The following is a 20,117-nucleotide window of genomic DNA, read 5'->3' as shown; positions in this document are numbered from 1 at the left end:
TGTTGCCTTAGATAAGTCGAGTTGGTCTTTGAAAAGTATTTGTAAGATGTTTAAAAAGTAGAATACAATGTTCCACACACATTTGCCTCGAAATTGCGCGGTTTTCCTTGTATTTTGCAAACTAACACAGTCAGCCACTTTTGGAAGTCAAAAATTTGACTCCCAAAAATGGCCGACCGTGTTTGTCGACGAGGTAAAAGGAAAACCATGCAGTTTCGAGTGATACTTGTGTACATCATTATATTCTACTTTTAAAATATCTTTCCAATCATATGCATTTTATAACAAACGGTTACAAACGCTTTTCAAAGACCAACTCGACCGATCCAAGGCATAATGTTCCTTTTAAACTTGGTTTATCTCAACATAAGCATCAAATGACAAACCTGTAAATATTTGAACTCAATTTGTCATCAAAGTTGCGAGAGAAAAAAAAGAAAGAAAAAAAACCTTGACACACAACTTGTGTGCTTTTAGATGCTTGAATATTAGAGACCTCAGCCAAGTCTCAAATTCAATTCAAGTAATTTTGTAAGACATTGCTTATGTAGATACATCGAGTCTTATTACATATCTTTAAAGGAACTTTACAGAATTGATTTTGCTATTAACAAAACAGTTCCTGGCAGTGTAAGCACTGATAAACCTCAGTTTGAGATCCATCGGCCATCTAGGTCACAAGAAAAACCGATTACACATTGTGCATGACATCGATCCAAATAAAATGAAGAAAAAAAATTCACTGAGCGCTAAACTCCAAACAGAAAATTAGTTTTATTTATTTCTCATCAAACAGAAAAATCCCAAGGGATGTTTTCTACTATCATCATTAGACCAAATAAGTTTTGTGTAAATCTGTTATCTTTAGACCAATTTTTTTTTCAAAAAAATTCTGTAATAGTCCTTTAAGGAATTGTTTTTCTAAAAAGTTGTTTACGAGTGTGATGAACTCTGATGAGGGCTTGCTACTGTTAATGTCTTATCAATTAAATAGCAACAGGAACCAACCTGGTAACTTTGAAGGTGGGAAGACCCAATTTCAGAAAACTGCTTAACCAGAAAATATTGCTTAAGAATTTTCTGCTTAGCAAAAATGAGCAGGATATCGATCACAAATTGTACATGTGACATAGCAGTTTGGTTGGTAACCAAATTCTGGTTAGCAAAATATTAGTAAAAACATTGGAACTACTAGCCAACCATCGTGTTTTCAGCAGAAATCAAAATTCCTAGCAACAAGATTTTGCATGTTTTATTGGGCAATGTTGCTGATGATAGTGGGCTATCTTATTAAAGGATACACAATAAAACACAGATGGTTGGATTTATTATGAACTTCCTCTGTGTTTGACCTTCATTTACAGCGGCAATATAACGATGTAATGCTTCTTCTTGGTTGATTTCCTTTATACATAAGTTGAAGACACTATCCCTTGCCACATAACACTGCTCTCCACCCAGTAACAATACTTCTCGTTGGACCCATAAAATAGACTCTCACATTTCATTCTGTGATTGGTGTTCTACATCATCACGTCTAGGCTGTATCCGAACTGGCTTCTTTGAATATAACTGTTTTTTGAGGGTGTTCTGTTGCTAAGAATGTCCTATACTTCAATATATGATGATGGAGGGATCCAGCAGTAGCTGTATTCACCAATTCGGACACGGTCTGAGTGTAGATATATGAATAATGAATTGTCTCAGCTCAGAGTAATGTATCTTCATTTCTGAGATATTGTCCAACATCGGCTTGATGGAAGACTACTATTGTCATTGGATCTGCATGTCTACATTCCTGTGTTGATTTGGCTGTTACTCCGAAACCCTGCAGTCAAAGAAACAAGTTAAATCACACTATTGTTATTAGGAACAAACAGTGCATGATTCGGTCTTCATTGAATGATAATGACAAGGTTGAGGGCTGGTCACACTGTTGACTCAGTTGGAAGTGACAAAGTACACATTTTAACACGTTGGGAAGACAAGTGAAATTAGAAGTTTTGCATGGTTTCTGGTTGATTTAAAACCATTCAAAAATTGGCGATCCAAAGACCGATTGCGATTGGAATTTACAATTTGAAAAGCATTCAAAACACAAAAATTAAGATAAAAAACCCAAAAAGAAAACAAAAATTCATCACAAAGGGTGAAAAGTTGCTCGTGGGCATCAACATTTGAATTTAAAATTTGAAATGGAAATGCTACTTCTATTAAAAAAGCCTTGATAAATGAATAACAAATTCAGAGAAAGAGAGATCAACAGTGTAATGCAAAAATTGAGTGTTCAGAAAAGATGTAAAGTATGGAAATGGATACATTTGAAACGTTTTGTACTGTTGTATGGTTTGAATTATGATTACAAGAAGTGACTACTTCTAGTCAATCTTCCAGTTTGGGTTGTTCTCGACATTTCAAACATTGTTCCTCTGCTCCTGAAGACAAGCAGAGTAGACGGTTGGAAATGTCAAGAACAAACCAAAAGCTATTCTTAGAGCCATGACTCCTTCCAAAAGAGGTGACTCACTTGCAAGAATTACTACAAATTGTTACCTCTTATATTGTAAGATGTCAACTTGGAACCAAGGCCTTTGATACATGTGTACCATTGACCACTGGTTTGTATGACTTAATCAATCACAACTGGGGTTGGATTTGAAACACTTGCAGAAAGTTTGGAGGGGGAAGGGCTACTAACCCCCGAATTCAGGCAAAGTAAAAAAACTGCACATAGAAAATCATGTTTCGGCTAAAAGTTGCCTCCTTGTATTCCTTAGATCCTAGATAACCAAACAGTAAAGCCAAAGTGCTGCAAGTTCTGTGATCTACAATTTTTTCCAATGAAGCAATGTGTTGAGCACAATGGTGCCTCGTTTGGGTGGTCCATAGGTGATCTACAAACAGCCTGCCCCAAACCATGTGAAGTCGCAACAGTATCTTTAGCATCTTGTCATTATAGTCACTGACTGCACATCTGCTTTAAGTAAAGCTCAAGCTCTACCTCCTCTTAGCTTCATTAATCAGCGTGGGATTGGTCCTGAGTTAAGGCCCGGTCACACACAGGCCTCGATGATGAGAACGAAAACGAGAATGTTAAGGATGCATGCCCTCGATTGGTTGAATGATCATGGGTGTATTCTGCGTGGAGCATTTCAACCACTAGAATGTGTTCTCCTTGCATCGTGATCATTATCGTTTTCATTATTGCTGCAGTGTGACTTGGCCTTAAGCCCTGATTAGAATCATGGTATTCAACCTAGTCAATGACCAGATGGTAGTGATCACCTACATGTACTTACCAGTGGAATATCTGCCATTGAGTAAACCACAACTCCTTGATAGCGTCCTGCATTCTCTGTGATACGACCAAGGCCAGCCTTTGATACATGATTACCATACAAAAATGACTGTTCTGACCCTGGCTTCACCCACACCTTATACTAGAAATAAAACAAAAACAAACATCAAACTTTGAGTCACCGTGAACAAATTTGTTAGTAAATGCCAATTTATAAAGTTTAAAATCTTTTAATTGCATGTTAACTGTACATCAGGCATTCAACTTTTCGGGCATTTTGCCCTCCTCACTTTCCTTACAATGGTGGCTCTTTAGACAAATAGTTTTGGGATGAAGGGCATTGATTTAATGACCAATGCTGCTTCTCAATCACTTGACTAAGGAGGTTGTGTCCTCATACACAAATACAGCTAAGTAACACTGAACAAAGAGGGCTTAATTGCAAGTTTTCTTTAAGACAAAAAGCCTGTTAATCTGAATTTTTAAAGACCACCATGTTTGTTTGTTTTTATTTAAAGGCACTGGACTCTATTGGTAGTTACTTTAACTATTTATTAATAATAATACAATAATACAAAGTGCTTATAAATCACACATATCCTAGGCACTAGATCAAGGTGCTGAACAAATAGAAAACTAACAAAAAACAAACTAGCGGGCTCTGAACAGTTCAGTCTTCAACAGTTTTTGAATGTCATGATTGAGCCAGACTAGTGGATTTCTGTAGGGAGTTTGTTCCATAGGTGGGGACCGCTATAACCAAAGGCACCCTGACCAACCACTTTCTTACAGATGGTGGGAGTAAGTGTTGTTGCGTCGTACAGTTTACGGAGTCAGCTGTCGCGATGATAAACGAAGAGAAGATTTTTGAGGTAGGCAGTTTTACTGGCATAAAACCTTACTTGGTAACTAGTAATGGGAGGTGTTGATAGTATAAAACATTGTGAGAAACGGCTCCCTCTGAAGAACATAGTTTTCGAGAAAGAAGTAATTTTCAAGAATTTGATTTTGAGACCTCAAAATTAGATTTTGAGGTCTCGAAATCAAACATCTGAAAGCACACAACTTAGTGAGAGAAGGTCGTTTAAACTTTCATTATTATCTCGCAACTTCAACCACCAACTGAGCTCAAATTTTCACAGGTTTGTTATGCATATGTTGAGATACACCAAGTGAGAAGACTGGTCATTGACAATTACCAATAGTGTCTTAAAACCATTTTGTCATGGTTTCATTTAAACAGAAATATTCTACCTTCAAATTTTGTTTGCCTTTTCCATCAGAAATAAAACAGTCAGTACCAACTGGATTAAGAAAGCCACTGTTTTTGTCTAAAAGGAAAATGTTTTCTTGATTTATGTACCTTTGCATATGGAGCCAGGAAGTCCAGGGCAGTAATGTTCAGATGAAACTTCATTGACTTTGAGACCTTTCCAAAACATGTCCCCATACTGACCAACTGCTTTCTACTCACACTGGCTGCACGCTTCATGATGTCTTGGCTAGTCAGATCACAAGAAACAGACACATATCAAATTCACTTTTTCTTCTAGTCATTCTGCTTGATTCAAAGTATAAGTATCCCCCTCTTTAATGTTGACAAATCAGTTGAATTGATAAACTGCCTGAGTTTTAACAGGTGAATACAAATTATAGTAAGATGCATGAACCACACTGACTTGTACTGCAAGTTTGCAATCATATAACACAAAAATTGTACAAACCATTAACATAATAATCAACCAATAGGAGGGCTCACTGTGTCCTGCATTCATCACAAGATATCATACTGCTGGCCAAAATATACACGTTTGTTTGCCTAACCATATACAAATCCATTCAATAGTAGGTGCTTTAAGACATTGTATACAAACGCTCGTCCTGAGGACAGAACCTGTTGTTTGAGCATGCAGCTGCATGGAAGATCTTGGAGGGTCAAGGGAACCAAAGAAGCAGAAAAACATGTACAAATGTAGTTAATTGGAGTTGACAGAGTCTTTCAGTTACTTTACTACCATACCTGACATAGTAGACTCTTTCTCTGTGAAACCTAAAGCAATATGTTCCATCTGGTCTATCAATCAACATCCTTACATTCTCTCCAATACTGCAAAAAACAAGAACATTAAAACAAGTTTAAAATTTAACTATGCATAAATTGTTACATCTGTCTATCCAACCAAGAAAGTTGAATAATTCAATTATTTACATAACTGTTCCTATAATTAATAGGTAACCCTGGACGATATTGAAAACTTTGACTGGCAATATATTGTCGGGTAAATATCGCCAATATGACGATATATAGTGAAGATTTTTGACATGTAAAAGTACCTGTACCAAGACAAAATAATCAATCACCAGCATGACCAGGATGCAAATTGGCACTGCTACTGTAACATCATCTGCAAATGCCCACAATCTGGCGGTCCTACTACTTGCCGTCAACTCGCCGACTTGCCGTCAACTCATTTTCGTGCCGTCAACTCATTAAATTTACATGAAAAATGTATAAATGGGACACGGAAGTGTTAAATCTGGGCTAAACTACATATTTCTCATGGTTTTCGGTAAAAATTCATTCACAAAAACGACTTTGTGTTGATAAAAAAAAAGTACCAATCATTGACATCTTGGGCCAAGACTAATCAATGTGAAAAAGCAAGATGGCGGCCGACGGTTTTGCTGTTTCGAGATAATTTTTTCACGACAAAAAAACTCAATTTTTATTCCGAAATATGACCTAAAACTTTCGCGAATTCTCTTTGAGCTGATACTTTACAGTTCTATGCTTCTTTTGTGGATTTTAAATGTATATTGGAGGAGTTGACGGCGAGTTGACGGCGCTAGTGAGTTGACGGCGAGTTGACGGCAAGTAGTAGGACCCCAATCTGGGGATCATGATGGATAAAACTATGTGCATGGAATCCCATGTGACGAAAATTTGTTAATCTGCTTTTTACAATAATAGAAATATTAGCAGCATTCGTAATATCCTCAAAGAAAAGTCTGCCTCTACCATTATACATGCTTTCATTACATCCAAGCTTGATAATGGAAACGAATTGCTTTATGGTATTTAAACAAGAATCTTATCACAAAAGTGCTAATGTCCAGAACGCTGCTGCTCGCGTATTATCTAAAACACATTTGTACGATCACATCACAACTGTATTGAAACAACTTCACTGGCTCCCAGTCTGGCAAAGAATAAAATCCAAAATATTTTGTTCTCGCCTGGAAAACTCAGAATGGCAGGGCTCCTCCCTATCTCAAAGAAATTCTCTCACTATTAGTGCGAACTCGCAATCTTCGCTCTACAAACTTACTTCTTTATGACTGGCCCTAAAACAACAGCTTCCAATGGTGATCTTGCTTATAATGAATGTACATATGTATAATAGGTGTGTGGGTAAAGTTATTGATGAGGTTATTGATGGCAAACGACCATAAAATGTTCACCAATAATTTTTTGTTTAACAACAAGGATTTTGTCGAAATCGTATAACATTAAGGAGCGCAACATTTTAGGCCCCGCCGTTTAATATAAGGCTCACAGGGGAGCCTTAATAGTTTGATGTCAGATAACTCGTTCGACGGACAACTCGATGGTTCAGCATGTTCAGACAACTCGACGGTTCAGACAACAAGGACAACTTGACGGATGGCCAAGACAAGCCGAAGGTTGAACCGAACGGACCTCCGTTACTGCAAGTTTACAAGAATTTCCTGTAAATCCTAATCCTAACCCTAACCCCCCCCCCCACCGAGTTGTAGGTGCCGAGTTGACAAGGTAAGTGCCGAGTTTGCAGGTGCCGAGTTTACCGAATACCGGTGCCGAGTTAGCAAGGTGCCGAAGTAACCGGTTGTCCGAATGGTCTAGCCCCACTTGTGTTGTGTTGTGTGGTAGGCTAGCCTTGGCCACACAAGTGAAGTGGGGCTACGAACGGTCGAGCTGTCTAAACCGTTGACAATGACACTGGTTGAGTTGTCTATTCCTAATCTACTCACGACACTAACTGCTTGCTGCCATTGTTGACTGCATGCAAACAAGTAAACACACTCTGACTGTTTTTATTTTTATTGTACTATAATTATTAGGCCTAATTTGCCTAATTAATGTTTATGTATTCAATTCAAGATTAAAAACTACTCACTATTTTGACAATTTTTCAAAAACTAATTTGGTCTCCTCTTCAGTGAGCGGCCTCATCTTGTTTAAGTTATTTCTGTAAGTTATTTCTGTTCAGCGATTCCTTCGTCGTACATTCGTGTAAATACTACACACTACACGCATGTAACAATTGCCAATTGCTGAATTGAGCGTAAGTTCTACGTATCTACACACACGCATGGCATTTTCACACATGTGCTGTGTCGATGTATGCGCAGGCGCAAAACAAATGATCCTTTTAAGCTACTGTACAACTCAATATATAAAATTAACGTGTATTTCAAACTAAAGAACGCTTATAATTGTATTAAAATAATTTGAAGTGATCAACATTTATTAAAATTATTTTAATAGTATATTTTCTTTCCAATATAGTGTTTTTTATAAGACAAGTTTTGTAGTTTTGACGTCAGTGTCTAAGCAACAGTAACGCGATTGTTTACGATCACAGGTCGAGCGCCGGCCTCTCTGTATGTGCAGTCTGTGGTGGTGTGGGGCAGCCAGGCTGTGCTTTGTACACACATAGAGTTATGGTACACACACACCTCTGTATGCAAATTTCCTAAACAACAATAATACCGCTTCTGCAGTTTAGTTTTTGTTGTGTGGTGAAGATTTCGATTGGGTGGGATGATTGAGTTACGTGTGTGTGTCTAGTGTTGCGTGTCCATGAAACGATATCATTTACACCACCGTGTGGATTACAACTGATAAACATGACAAATGGAACCATGAAACTGTATACGATAATCACTTGTCTAGTAGAGTAGAACTCGGATAATAAAGCGGTATGTATTTATTTGGAAAAGTTTCCGTATGGCGTTACCACTTTTTCATTCGATATGAAATAATATAGTATCTAATTTACCTCAATGAGATATCCTTTTTTGTAAAAATTAGTGAAAAGGTGGTGGCGCCATACGGAAACTTTTCCGTAATCTACACTAAAGTTACACATTTCACCATTTATAAAAATCAGTTGAGATATTTTATTTGAAACAAATTATTTATAAGGAAGTAATTAGTAATGACTAGTGAGGTCAGAATCCAGTTTTTCCGCAGCAAAGTGCAGTGGCCAAAACAATTGCAGAAGTAGCACGTGATCATAACATTGTAATTTGTAGTTTGTTTCAATTTCATTATCGTAATTCTGTCTTTGCTTTAAAATTGACAGGTTCCTTGATTATCTTTAACAATGTCCCTGACATTGTGTAGCCGTCCTATGATGATTGAATCTGTGGCATGTTATGGCAGTGCATCAAGCAGTCGTCAAGCTACTACAACAAGGCTTATATCCGCTTCAATCCCAAGACACAATACCAGTACGTCTGCATCTGTGATATACAAGAAAGTTCAGAATGAAGGCAGGAAGACATCACCCAGCCACAGCCGCACATGTTCTTTACCTGAAATACCAATCAGTCCAAGCCAGCGGTCCTTTGTGTCATCTGACACTCCTTTACTCCTGCAAACACAGAAAGTTGCAGAAAAACAAAGCGATGAGACATTTGTTGGGAGCTTTCAGCATCAAGCATTGAGGAACAGCATGTTTCCAAACTTTCGAGCTCTTCATAAATTATCACGAAGTGCAAAGACCAGGGCATTTGGTCTGACTCAAAGCAGTAAGACAAAAAGTCCAGCAACTTTAAGTGGTAAATCATCCAGCAGTACAATGACTAACAGTAGAGAACTTGTTGCTCCATTGCACTCGGTGGAGAATGACCAACCAAGACTCTGTGATCATCATATAACATGTAATAAAAGCTTGGTGGATACCCAGGTTCCAGCTGGTTTTAATTCCATATTGCCAGGGAATTCAGTTGGAGACAGAGAAGAACAAAATCGTGCTCGTTCCGATGAAATGATACAAGTTTATGTTGCAGGTAAACCAAATCTCTGTTTTGAAATGTTTACAATAATTATTATTTGTATTAATTGTATCAAAATAACTGAAATACTATGTTCCTCATACATTAATTTCATACTAGAAATGTGTGAAAACATTTATTTAATCTTTTTGCTCAACATTTTTTATATCTCACAATCTCACATTGGTAAGTTTTTCTCTTGCCCATTCAGATGTGATGTGGCTCGCCTCGTTCGTTACTTTCAGAATCCCTTTTATACCAATATCACTCACCCTGAAAAATTACCATACAATAAAGTATAAAATTTATAATTTGTTATTACCCTTGCACTGATGTGTACTACCAGGTAAGCACTGTACTTTCCCAAGTTCTGTGAATTATCATTCGGCTGGAATTCAAACTCATAACTTTGCATTGCTAAAGCATATATATTTGTCTAGTTTAAAACATTTTGCATCACAGTTAAAACATGCCCTCACAGGGTCAACGATACTTTGAATTGCTCTTCCTTTGTAACATTCATCCAGTGTCTATGATTTAAAACCAGGATCTTTCCAATTTACTCATCAACAGATCATCCTGTTTCTTCAAAACTTCGTAAGAAAAAAACAACAAAGAAAAAGAAAAGACAATCCAGAGCCAAATCCAGGAGTCAGTCAACTCACAGACATTCTCATGATGCAAAGCATCCAAGTGGGTCTCAGGCTCCCCAGAATAGAGGAGGTCCTCTACAAGACAACTCAATTGGTTCATTGCTACTCACTGTGCCTGTAGTTGTTGAACCTAAGAAGGTTGAGATTTACAGCTCCAGATATAACAAATGTGATTCAGAGAACAAAAAGACTGTCAAACCCAACAAAGAAGAAAAGGACTACAACATGAAAATAATAAACTCATTCAATAAAATATCATCTGAGACAATTGGGTCAAAACTTCTAGAAACTGTTGAACATGATCCAGTTATGTATGGCAGTAGAGTATCTCCTAGAATACCAGGAGTAGGTGGAGGACTTCATGCAGGTCATCATAGAGGAAGGGACGACGTGTCAAAGGTTACTAAGGTATTCCTGTCTGAGAAGCAGTCTGGTAACCTTCGGGAGCTTGGATGTATTCTACCTTGTGCTCCCCCTGGTACTCCAACCCCTCAGATGTTACAGAATTATCAGTACATTCCATCAATGACAGACCTAAGGGTAGGTACTGGTTTTTCTTTTTTACATTGAGAAACTTTTTATAATAAGGGAATCAATGTGTGGTAAAGAGGTTTTCAACTAGTGGTTTAAACCCAACAAGGCCTGATTCTTGATAATTTTACTAAGACAAAGTTGAAGTAAATTATCAAGAACCAGGCCTCGGCAGGTTTAAACCACTAGTTAAAAACCGATTCAACACACTTTGATTCCCATTCATACCTTTTTGGTCAAAAAACATCAAAAGGTAAAATAAATGCAAAAATTATAATTTTTCAATGATTTCTTTCAACACAACACCCCTCCAGCTGAGAAATGGTTAGGCCCTCGGGTAAACAACTCCTTATAAGGGAATGCTGTGCTCGTCGCGAGTATCTCATGATGTGATACAACTGTCCCGGCCATTGCTCTCGACCAATAGGAATAAAAAAGAAACTGTCTTATTAGCACAGGTGCAAGCTCGCGTGTCACGCCCATGTTTCAACACTTTTTACTGGTCATTAACAAATGTTTATACACACCCACGTGACGCGCTCTCCACCAATAGGAATAGCGAAACTGTCTGAGGTATTTATGAATGGAGATTAAATGAAGATTCATGTAATATTATCAAAACAAATTTACTTTACTAAACAACAATGTTTTGTTTCAAGTGAGACTGGAATATTTAATCATGTTCGGTACTTCAAACGGAACTAGCAAACCTTGAGAAGTTGTCATCAATCAAGTATAATAAAAACACAATCCAACCAACTTGTGACATATACAGGTCATTGGTCACATTTGCAAGAAATCTTAAAGTACATGTCACATGTTGCAACTTACAGACAACCAGTTCCAGGCAATCTCAGATGACATAGTGTATTTATTAAAATTGCCTTATTGTGTCCAATTTGTTGTTTCATTTGAGCATAAAGCTTCTACTTGACAAAATGAAACGAGAAACTGGATATCGATGAAATTTAAAAAAAGATTCTCGCCGGAAGTATTTGGACATCATTCCCAGTTTATAAAGTTTACTACTTTTAGATTGACAACCAAACTTAAGTTTTTGTATTCATTCATTACCATTACTAATTATGTAATGCATTCTTCTTCACTTCTTTACACAGTTATTTTTTAATTTTTTATTGATGACCTGGGAAAGGTTTTCTTTTCTTTTATACAAGGTTATCAAACAAGCTTTGATCTGTTTTACAATCCTCTACATAACTCTGATGTTTAATTTTAATATAAATATTATAATTACTGGCTGGTATTTTATTTTCAGAGTCAGCGAACTGTCCGTGAGCGGCTCTCGGGTATGGAGGAGAAGGTAAAAAAGAAAGTTCAGCAACAAAGGGATGAAGCACGAAAGACAGAACAGCAACTCCAGCGAGATCAGGCAGTGGCATTAAAGCAACGACAGAGGCTTGAAATATATGCCCTGAATAAAGTCATGACTGAGTTTGAATGGATGAACTTTAAGGAATTTATGAAGAATATGGATGGCAAGAGTCCTTGAAAGACGGTTGACATTGCGATATGGGAGCTGGTCTCATTTTGTAAATGCTAAACAATTTCTTGAAGAAAGTGTAATCGGCATTTATTGAAATGCTGTCAATAAAGTAAATGCCAACCGAGGAACCAAGTTCTTCTTTGGAGGAGGTCCAAATATTTTCCAAACAATTCTCAGTTTGGGGAGCTAAACATTTGAAAACAATGTTTTCTTAGCAGATTGTTGTGTTTTTAAATAAGGGAGTCAATGTGTGGTGAAGAGGTTTTCAACTAGTGGTTTAATCCCCACGAGGCCTGGTTCTTGATAATTTTACCGAGACGAAGTCGAGGTAAATTAACAAGAACCAGGCCTCAACACACTTTGATTCCCGTTCATAAATACCTTTTCGGTCAAAAAACATCAGCACTTATGGTCAAAAAGTAAAACAAATGCAAAAAATTATAATTTTTCAATGATTTCTTTCAACACAACTCCCCTCCAGCTATGAAATGGTAAGGCCCTGTCGAGGCACTCTGGTAAACAACTCCTTATAAGGGAATACTGTGCGCGTCGCGCGTATCTCGTGATGTGGCACAACTGTCTCGGCCGTTGCTCTGATCGATCAATAGGAATGAAGAAACTGTCTTATAAGCACAGGTGCAAACTCGCGTGTCACGCCCATGTTTCAACACTTTTTACTGGTTTATACACACCCACGGCAGTTTCAGGAATTTCCTCTGTCCTGAGGATAGCTTCTGGTTTAGTTATAGTTTTAGCCCAGGTAAGTTTAAAAGGTCATGCAGGCAAGCATGCATAAATATGTTCAAAGTTCTCATTATGGTTACTTAATAATTTGAGTGAAACTATTGAATTTTGCTACTTTAAGTAAAGCGCATTTTTTGCTATAAGTTCTCAGTGAGCTAGCTGCCATTTTAGTTGCTTTTTAAAAATACTATTAATATCATGAGTGTACATGTAAGTTTGTCTATGTTTTTTATTAGAAGTGTAGACCATTCATGGGACCCGATATAATGTGTATATTGATTTATTTTTTATTTTTTACTGCAGTCATATTATATCATGGTATAGATACATAGTCTAGTTTTATTGCAGAGATGCCCCTAACTCTATAAGGGCGATTACAATGATTTGCAAACACTCACTTCTTTCAATGATAGCAATATGTGTAATTGTCTGACACTAACAAAACCAACTGAAATAAAGAGTAAGTTTATGTCCATGAATTGAGATAGTTTCCTTTTCGTTTTTTTTTAGGGGACTATTAACTTGTTTCACTGAATCCTACTTATTATTCTGTTCCATACCATGAAAATGGCTGACAATTGTGGGGGAATGCAGAGCGTCGCAAACTTTAATTTGTGCATAGCATGTGGCCACGGGAAGTCTATGGCCCTTTTCGAAACGACTGGATTTGGCTTTGGCTAGCTTGGTCCCGCCTGTTGTGTTGACATACGCACGCTCAGAGGGAGGAGGGGCTCAGACGAGAGATAGAACGGCGCCTTAAGCCGAATCCAAAGCCGAAACCGTGGTTTTGAAAAGGGCCTAGGAAACTGGCAGTGTGGGCCGGCTATCCAGCTGCTAGCTAACGGTTTGGGAAAAAGCACATTATTTTTCTGGGTGTTTTTTTTTCTAGGGTAGTTGGCAAAAATTCCAAAACGGCTAACCAAAAATTTATAAGATATCTGAAGTTTAGTTGTCTGAAATTTAAATTATTTGTTGAGTATTTTTTTTAAGTAATTTTACGCGGTGCCATGCGATCTTTGCTAAATCTCTGCGCCCGTAAAATCCCTACGCGCACTCTACTTCGGTGTGTGTGATATGAGAGGGGATTTCAAAGGTATTTCGTAACTTTCAATTTCCCCCTGCTGCATTAATGGTACGACCTAGTGAATGTTTGTGACACGCCCCTGTGTGTTTGGCAAAGTTTCAACCAATCACGACTGATTGTGATAAGGGTTAACCAATCATAACTCGTAAACAAAAGTACGGTTTAATATTTCGTGCAGGGTATTTTTATTAGGCGGGAAACCTCACTTGCACTTTAGCGCGAACAAGAAGAAGTCTGTTATCACCACATTAGGCCTACAAACACATTCAAATTATACTCGATAAAACTGGTAAGTGTGATTTCCTTCAATCATTACTAAGCTTCGTCAATAGTTAGTAGGCATAGGTATATCTTAAAACTTATAATCTAGGCTTATGTATTTGGCATGCCATGGCTTGCCATGCTTGCCAGGGCAGGGTTCGTCTTTAGATGTTTGATTGAACATGTTGAAATGAATGACAATTCAGCAGACTGATCAACATGATCACTGACTGAGATTGAGAAGCCAATTCCTGTGATGAGACACCAATTTCTGTGATAAAACGGACGACGAGGCTTATCTTTTCTTACCAAATCAATCAATTATTGTACTTTTGGTCCTTTTTAATTTTAACACTCTTCTTTCTTAACTTTTTACCGGACGGTAGGAATTCAGGAATCTGTACAAAACCAACTGACCAACCAGAATCTCCGAGTCTGACTGAGGTTGCACTGTTTGTTTCACATCACCACAGGGACCAAATCACAATCGTCATGAAGTTTGCATTTGTTGCTTTCATTCTTTTCGCCGCAGTTGGTAAGAACAAATAAATCCTTGAATTTCGTATCTTTTTTAAATGTGAGATTTGCTTTCAAGTATCATGCCTATCTATGTATATTGCCATGATTGCGTAGGCAGGTCATGCAGGTGAGGTGGTGCTAACACTAACTTAACAGTGCTGTTTTTTTGTAGGGAGACATACAAGACTTCACTAGCACTAGTAGCAGACTAGGACAATGTTACATTTTTAGGATACACATGTTGAATTAAAATAGAAGGGCAGTTTTTTGATGCAGCCAAACTTTTATGTTTGGAATCTGGAGAAAACAGCATTTGTTTGGTTTAACATGTTGAAGTAGCACTAAGTTATAATTATAATTATAATAAGTACAACAGTCTGACAGTCAGTAAGACGTCCTGTTTTCAAGGTGTCCCTAAAACCGCGGCAAATCTTTTACCTCTCTGTGCGCGATGTAAATACATAGTCCCTAGATAAAATGTTTGTGGTTTGACTTGCCAAGCAAAGAGTCTCCTCTCCCATTGACCAACATGACCAAAACTAAGATTAGAAACATGTAACACTGTGTAGAAGTAGGGCTCCACTGGTTAGTTGCACTTTTAAGTTGTAACTCACTGCAAAAAGTTTGGTACTTTTTTTAGGCATTTATAAATTCTACAACAAGGTACAAAAATGTGTCATCCTAATGTTCGGGCCATATATAAAAAAATTGCCCACCGGATAAGTTTCATCAAACACGAATATTTGTTTTCAATTTAATAATTCACGATGATCAAATCATGAGACTGAACATTCTGCTGAGCATTCTGGAAAAGAATACAGGGGTTTAATTATCAAAAAAGCCATGTGCCTTCATTTTCTAACTATAAAATGTATGTCACTACTCTAGGCTATTTGGCGAATTTGTGTTCAACCCTCATCTTATCAATTACACTTTTATTTGCCTATTTTATTAACAATACAATTTTAACATCAGCTTGTTAATTCAGTTATCACTGTTTATTGATACGCTTTTTTATAAATGTTAAGAAGAAGGCAAAACAGAACAAAAAACTAAATAAAAATCAGATTTGAAAGCCAATAATTGTTCACACTTTTTAAATATTTAAATTGTTTGCAAATTACCATTGGGGGCCTAGTAATTTTTTAAATGTCATAAAAATATTTGGAATAAAATGAAGACAACTGGCTATTACAAGAGTCATACACATAGTCATGGTAGGCCTACTATTGGTAGTCCCTGCAGATGTTTCTTCCACGTATGGCTTCACCAGGAACCCATACTTTCTCGTTGGCCTTGAAAACAGGAAAAACTCAGATTGAGTCAGAACTAATGGGACCAGTTGAAGTCATCGAAGATCAATGTGTGATGTGAAAATTTCAATGTCCATCAAGTTTTAATATATGTTTGCATTGTTCTTATAAACAAATGAAGGTAATTAGGGTATCAGTTGATGGCATCCGCCCATCGTTATTTTTTTTTTTTCAATTCAAAGAAAAAGCCATAATATGTTGAAAAATATGTTGCTGCCAATATAAAACAACACAAAAGCAAAAGGCATAGCTCAAGTGCAGTCACCAATTAATCAAAAAAATGTAGCTACTTGTTGCACATTGATTGTTGTCACAAATAACAACTGAGGCATGAACAAAAACTAACAGGCAATACGTGGTTTCCTTGAATTTTGCATGGTTTATCTATCAAGGGCTGTTTCATCGCATAGGGTTGGCATTTTAGTTGGGAGATTACTCTATTAATTTAACAGTCCTGGCGTAGGGCAAGGCAACTTTTCCTAGAAGGTGATGACTAGGTGCGTGTAGTAGTTGCCTCCAATTGCTTCAGTGTGGTATTACAGTATATATACTGTATTTTACACACCAAGGAAAAGTCTGACTAAAAAGCTAAGAAACTAGTTTAAAATGCAAATTACAACAAGAAAATCTGCCAGGTGAGGATCATAGTTGATTGTTTTATCTGTTTACAGATGGATTGCTGGCTGCACAATGTTACTCTTGTGCTTATGTCTCTGGTCTAAGCGGAGATGAATGCAATGATCCCTTTGATACAACTGGGAACTCTACAGACACCTGTGAAGGAACTTACTGTATGGTAAGTTTTAATGTCACTTTTATTCTTCAGATGAAATACAGTTGCTAAAATTATTAATAATTTTTTTTTCTTTCAGCATTGCAATGAAAGTGTTTGTTTGTTTGTTTGTTTGTTTGTTTGTTTGTTTATTTGTTTGTTTGTTTGTTTGTTTGTTTGTTTGTTTTGGGAAAATGGTAAAGTTTAGCACAAGTCATTACTCTATCCAAGCTTTTTACTGATTTCAGAATTAGTGGGAAAAAAACCCTGAGCCTTTTCATGAAAGAAATAAAACTGTCAACAAAGGACAAAAAACAGTGTCCAAACTGTATCCAAACTTGTACTTTATAGATTCCAATTTCTGCTGATGCACAGAGTTGCATCGGTGCCTTTGAAATGCCCAAGTCGAAATTTACAATTTCATCATAGTAATACATAGGGTGCCCTTTACCAAGGAGAAAATGCCTCGGTGCTCTTGTCCTTTCAAAAACTAAACATACATGCCTGCAACCAATTTGTTTGTACAATAGGGGGTATCCATTTTTTAATGTGTACATGTCTAATCTCATATATATTTATCTGTTTGAATCAGTGCGTGAAAAAAACACTTTTTTGTACAGTGAATGCATGTGCAAAAACATCCATCCCCATTTGACATCACTGCTTTTCTTACAAATACACAAATAAGACCGTTTCAAGTTATTGTTTTTGTAACTCAATTCTCAACAAATAATGGTGTCTTATATTTCAGCAGGGCTTTCAATTTGAAACTTAAAATAAAAAACGGGAAATTGGTGATAATTACTTTTTGTCATTAATTTTAATAAAGCAAAACCTGAAGTGACTTTAAAAGCTACCTTTTTTTATTTAAGCGACCATATCCCTTATTTTCATAAACTAACATCAAGTTGATTTTACAAAAGTATAACTTTTATCCCTAAATTGACTGGAGAATTATTAGCATTCAACTTTATCAAATGAACACTCATGGTTTAATGAGACGAACCAAACATGAAATATTTTTTTCTAAGAATTAGTCAGTAGTTAACGAAGCAGTTAGAGTCTTTCCATGTTACACACATCTGAAATATGGGTGAGGTTTACTACTAAGCACTGCTTGAATAATGTTCAAAACTTTTTACTAAAAACAAGTTTTGCCAGGCCTAACTTAAAGCCATTGGACCCTTTCGGTTCCGAAAAAAAAAAAAAAGTTCACAGATTTACAAATAACTTACAGGGTTTACAGAAGGCAATGGTGAAAGACTTCTCTTGAAATATTATTCCATGAAATGCTTTACTTTTTGAGAAAACAGCAAAACAATATAAATTCTCGTTAACGAGAATTACGGATTTATTTTAAACACATGTCATGACACGACGAAACGTGCGGAAACAAGGGTGGGATTTTCCGTTTTTTTCTCCCGACTCCGATGACCGATTGAGCCTAAATTTTCACAGGTTTGTTATTTGATATAGAAGTTGTGGTACACAAAGTGTGGGCCTTGGACAACACTGTTTACTGAAAGGGTCCAATGGCTTTAAGTCCAAACAGAATGCACAATAAGTTCACACACTATTAATTAATGGCCTTAATGTGTTACATAAATAACCAGGTGTGTGACTTCAGTTTTACAGGTTAGCCCTGGCAGCCTTACACATTCGTATTATACTACAGTGACGTCCTGGATATTAGGTTAATGTGGATGTTTTTGGTGATTGTTTAACAAAAACTATTTTTGTTTATTAAAACAAGACTTGTAAGTTTCCTCCCATTACACTTTCAATCGTTTGTTTAAATCATGCTTTCTTTGGTTCCAAACTTTTTATTACATTCTCCAGAAATCTACAGCAAAAATAAATGGGGAGGTAACATCGGTGACCCGCAGCTGCAGTGAAGTATGTACCGAGCTGTGTGCTGAATTATTTGGCATTGAAGGATGTGCTTTCTGTTGCCAAGGTGATAATTGCAATGGAGCATCATCACTCACTTTCAGTATTTGTACAATTGTTTCCATGGTAACTTTTGTCAGAAAACTATCTGCATAGAGACTTATGTTCAACACTTACTATGTTGTTGATGGATCTATTTGACCAGTTTAAGTTCATATACACTTTGTTAGCTAGATATGGTGGTAACTTGATTCAAGATATGATTGGCATGAACAGTTTGTAAACAATAGATAAGTTGCATTTTGGCTTGCAGGCGCATCAAGAGCTCAGTTAATTAACACTTACCATGCTGTTTACTAACCAATCAAGCACGCCGTTCTTGCTCAAAACGCGTGGCTGTGTGTACCCAATTGCCCATAAAGATGGCTGATTTACGTCGTGTGGGAACTATCTATAGGAAGCATGGGTCAGTCATAAACCATTTTACAACTTTGTTCATGCCTCTTATACCAAGATGATTACCAGCAAATAGATTCCAACTTGGTACTTTTCATGGTTAACATAGAATAAATATCATCCAATATTAAATCATTTTATGAAATTTATCTTTCGTAAGTTCCCTTGTGTTACTCATGTTTTGAAAATGTTAAATGTTTTTTTTTTGCCATGGCAGTGTTATATATGTCACTTTTCATAATAAAAACCCTAATTTGGGGGGCTTGCGTCAAAAGTTATCCATACCCATGGGTAAATGGGTAAGATTCAGCATACATGTCATTATTTGTCTTCAATGTCATTAAATTATAACAGGCATGCAACTCTTCCGCGTTTTAAAAAAATTTGTATATTATCTTTTTGTTCCCAGATTTGTTTAGCCTAATATTATATGCCTGGCAACAACAGTGTACAACTACAATCATGTAAAATAAGCCTAGTACATGCTAACAATGCACCTAAGAGCATGATAAACCTCAACATTTTCTAGGGTATCATTTTGGGTGTCATGTCCCATGGCGTTTCGGCTGCCTCACTCCGCTCTTTTTTTTCCCCAACGAGCAGTTGCATGCCTGTTATAAGAACCAGGCCTCGAAGGGTTTAAACCACTAGTTAAAAACCGATTCAATACACTTTGATTCCCATTCATAAATACCTTTTCGATAAAAAAACATCAACACTTTGGGACAAAAAGTAAGATAAATGCAAAAATTATGACTGTTCAATGAGTGAACAGCTATGAAATGGTAAGGCCCAGTCAAGGCCCTCGGGTAAACAACTCCTTATAAGGGAATGCTGAAGAAACTGTCTTATAATCACAGGTGCAAGCTCGCGTGTCACGCCCATGTTTCAACACTTTTTACTGGTCATAAACAAAGATTTATACACACACCCACGTGACGTGCTCTCAACCAATAGGAATAGCGAAACTGTCTGAGGTATTTATGAATCAGAAATATAAAGATGTAGTTGTGACTATTTAAAGACCTAAAGTGACATCACATTTTGCTT

General features: G+C 36.8%; 3 protein-coding genes across 3 annotated transcripts; 2 read left to right on the top strand and 1 right to left on the bottom strand.

The window, feature by feature from the left end:
* Positions 1-412: 412 nt before the first annotated feature.
* LOC117302166 (60S ribosome subunit biogenesis protein NIP7 homolog) lies at positions 413-7,681 on the bottom strand. The gene is made up of 5 exons (XM_033785976.1): positions 7,456-7,681; positions 5,319-5,405; positions 4,662-4,800; positions 3,300-3,440; positions 413-1,828 (listed from the first exon to the last, which is right to left on the bottom strand). Exons 1-5 carry the CDS (start codon positions 7,509-7,511, stop codon positions 1,709-1,711), a joined length of 543 nt encoding a protein of 180 aa, XP_033641867.1. The 5' UTR covers positions 7,512-7,681; the 3' UTR covers positions 413-1,708.
* A 291-nt stretch (positions 7,682-7,972) lies between these two features.
* Positions 7,973-12,286, top strand: LOC117302165. Its single transcript, XM_033785975.1, has 4 exons — positions 7,973-8,260; positions 8,647-9,355; positions 9,914-10,533; positions 11,801-12,286. The coding sequence occupies exons 2-4, from the start codon at positions 8,668-8,670 to the stop codon at positions 12,032-12,034; spliced, it is 1,542 nt and encodes a 513-aa protein (XP_033641866.1). The 5' UTR covers positions 7,973-8,260; positions 8,647-8,667; the 3' UTR covers positions 12,035-12,286.
* A 1,797-nt stretch (positions 12,287-14,083) lies between these two features.
* LOC117302164 lies at positions 14,084-19,630 on the top strand. Its single transcript, XM_033785974.1, has 4 exons — positions 14,084-14,145; positions 14,504-14,652; positions 16,621-16,745; positions 18,561-19,630. The coding sequence occupies exons 2-4, from the start codon at positions 14,610-14,612 to the stop codon at positions 18,765-18,767; spliced, it is 375 nt and encodes a 124-aa protein (XP_033641865.1). The 5' UTR covers positions 14,084-14,145; positions 14,504-14,609; the 3' UTR covers positions 18,768-19,630.
* The last annotated feature ends 487 nt before the right edge of the window (positions 19,631-20,117 follow it).

This window comes from Asterias rubens, chromosome 18, assembly GCF_902459465.1.
Source record: "Asterias rubens chromosome 18, eAstRub1.3, whole genome shotgun sequence".
NCBI lineage: Eukaryota > Metazoa > Echinodermata > Asteroidea > Forcipulatida > Asteriidae > Asterias > Asterias rubens.
Note: the sequence above shows the minus strand (reverse complement) of the source record. Positions and strands in the feature narration are given on the sequence as shown.

Bases quoted from the DNA above. Each gene is read 5' to 3' on its own strand.
- LOC117302166 (XM_033785976.1), bottom strand. From the start codon at position 7,511: ATGAGGCCGCTCACTGAAGAGGAGACCAAATTAGTTTTTGAAAAATTG. The intron at 5,406-7,455 runs GTGAGTAGTTTT...TGTTTTTTGCAG, and splicing joins TTTGAAAAATTGTCAAAATA to TATTGGAGAGAATGTAAGGA. The intron at 3,441-4,661 runs GTACATAAATCA...TTTTATTTCTAG, and splicing joins TCCTGGCTCCATATGCAAAG to TATAAGGTGTGGGTGAAGCC.
- LOC117302165 (XM_033785975.1), top strand. From the start codon at position 8,668: ATGTCCCTGACATTGTGTAGCCGTCCTATGATGATTGAATCTGTGGCA. The intron at 9,356-9,913 runs GTAAACCAAATC...ACTCATCAACAG, and splicing joins GATACAAGTTTATGTTGCAG to ATCATCCTGTTTCTTCAAAA. The intron at 10,534-11,800 runs GTAGGTACTGGT...TTTTATTTTCAG, and splicing joins CATCAATGACAGACCTAAGG to AGTCAGCGAACTGTCCGTGA.
- LOC117302164 (XM_033785974.1), top strand. From the start codon at position 14,610: ATGAAGTTTGCATTTGTTGCTTTCATTCTTTTCGCCGCAGTTG. The intron at 14,653-16,620 runs GTAAGAACAAAT...ATCTGTTTACAG, and splicing joins CATTCTTTTCGCCGCAGTTG to ATGGATTGCTGGCTGCACAA. The intron at 16,746-18,560 runs GTAAGTTTTAAT...TACATTCTCCAG, and splicing joins GTGAAGGAACTTACTGTATG to AAATCTACAGCAAAAATAAA.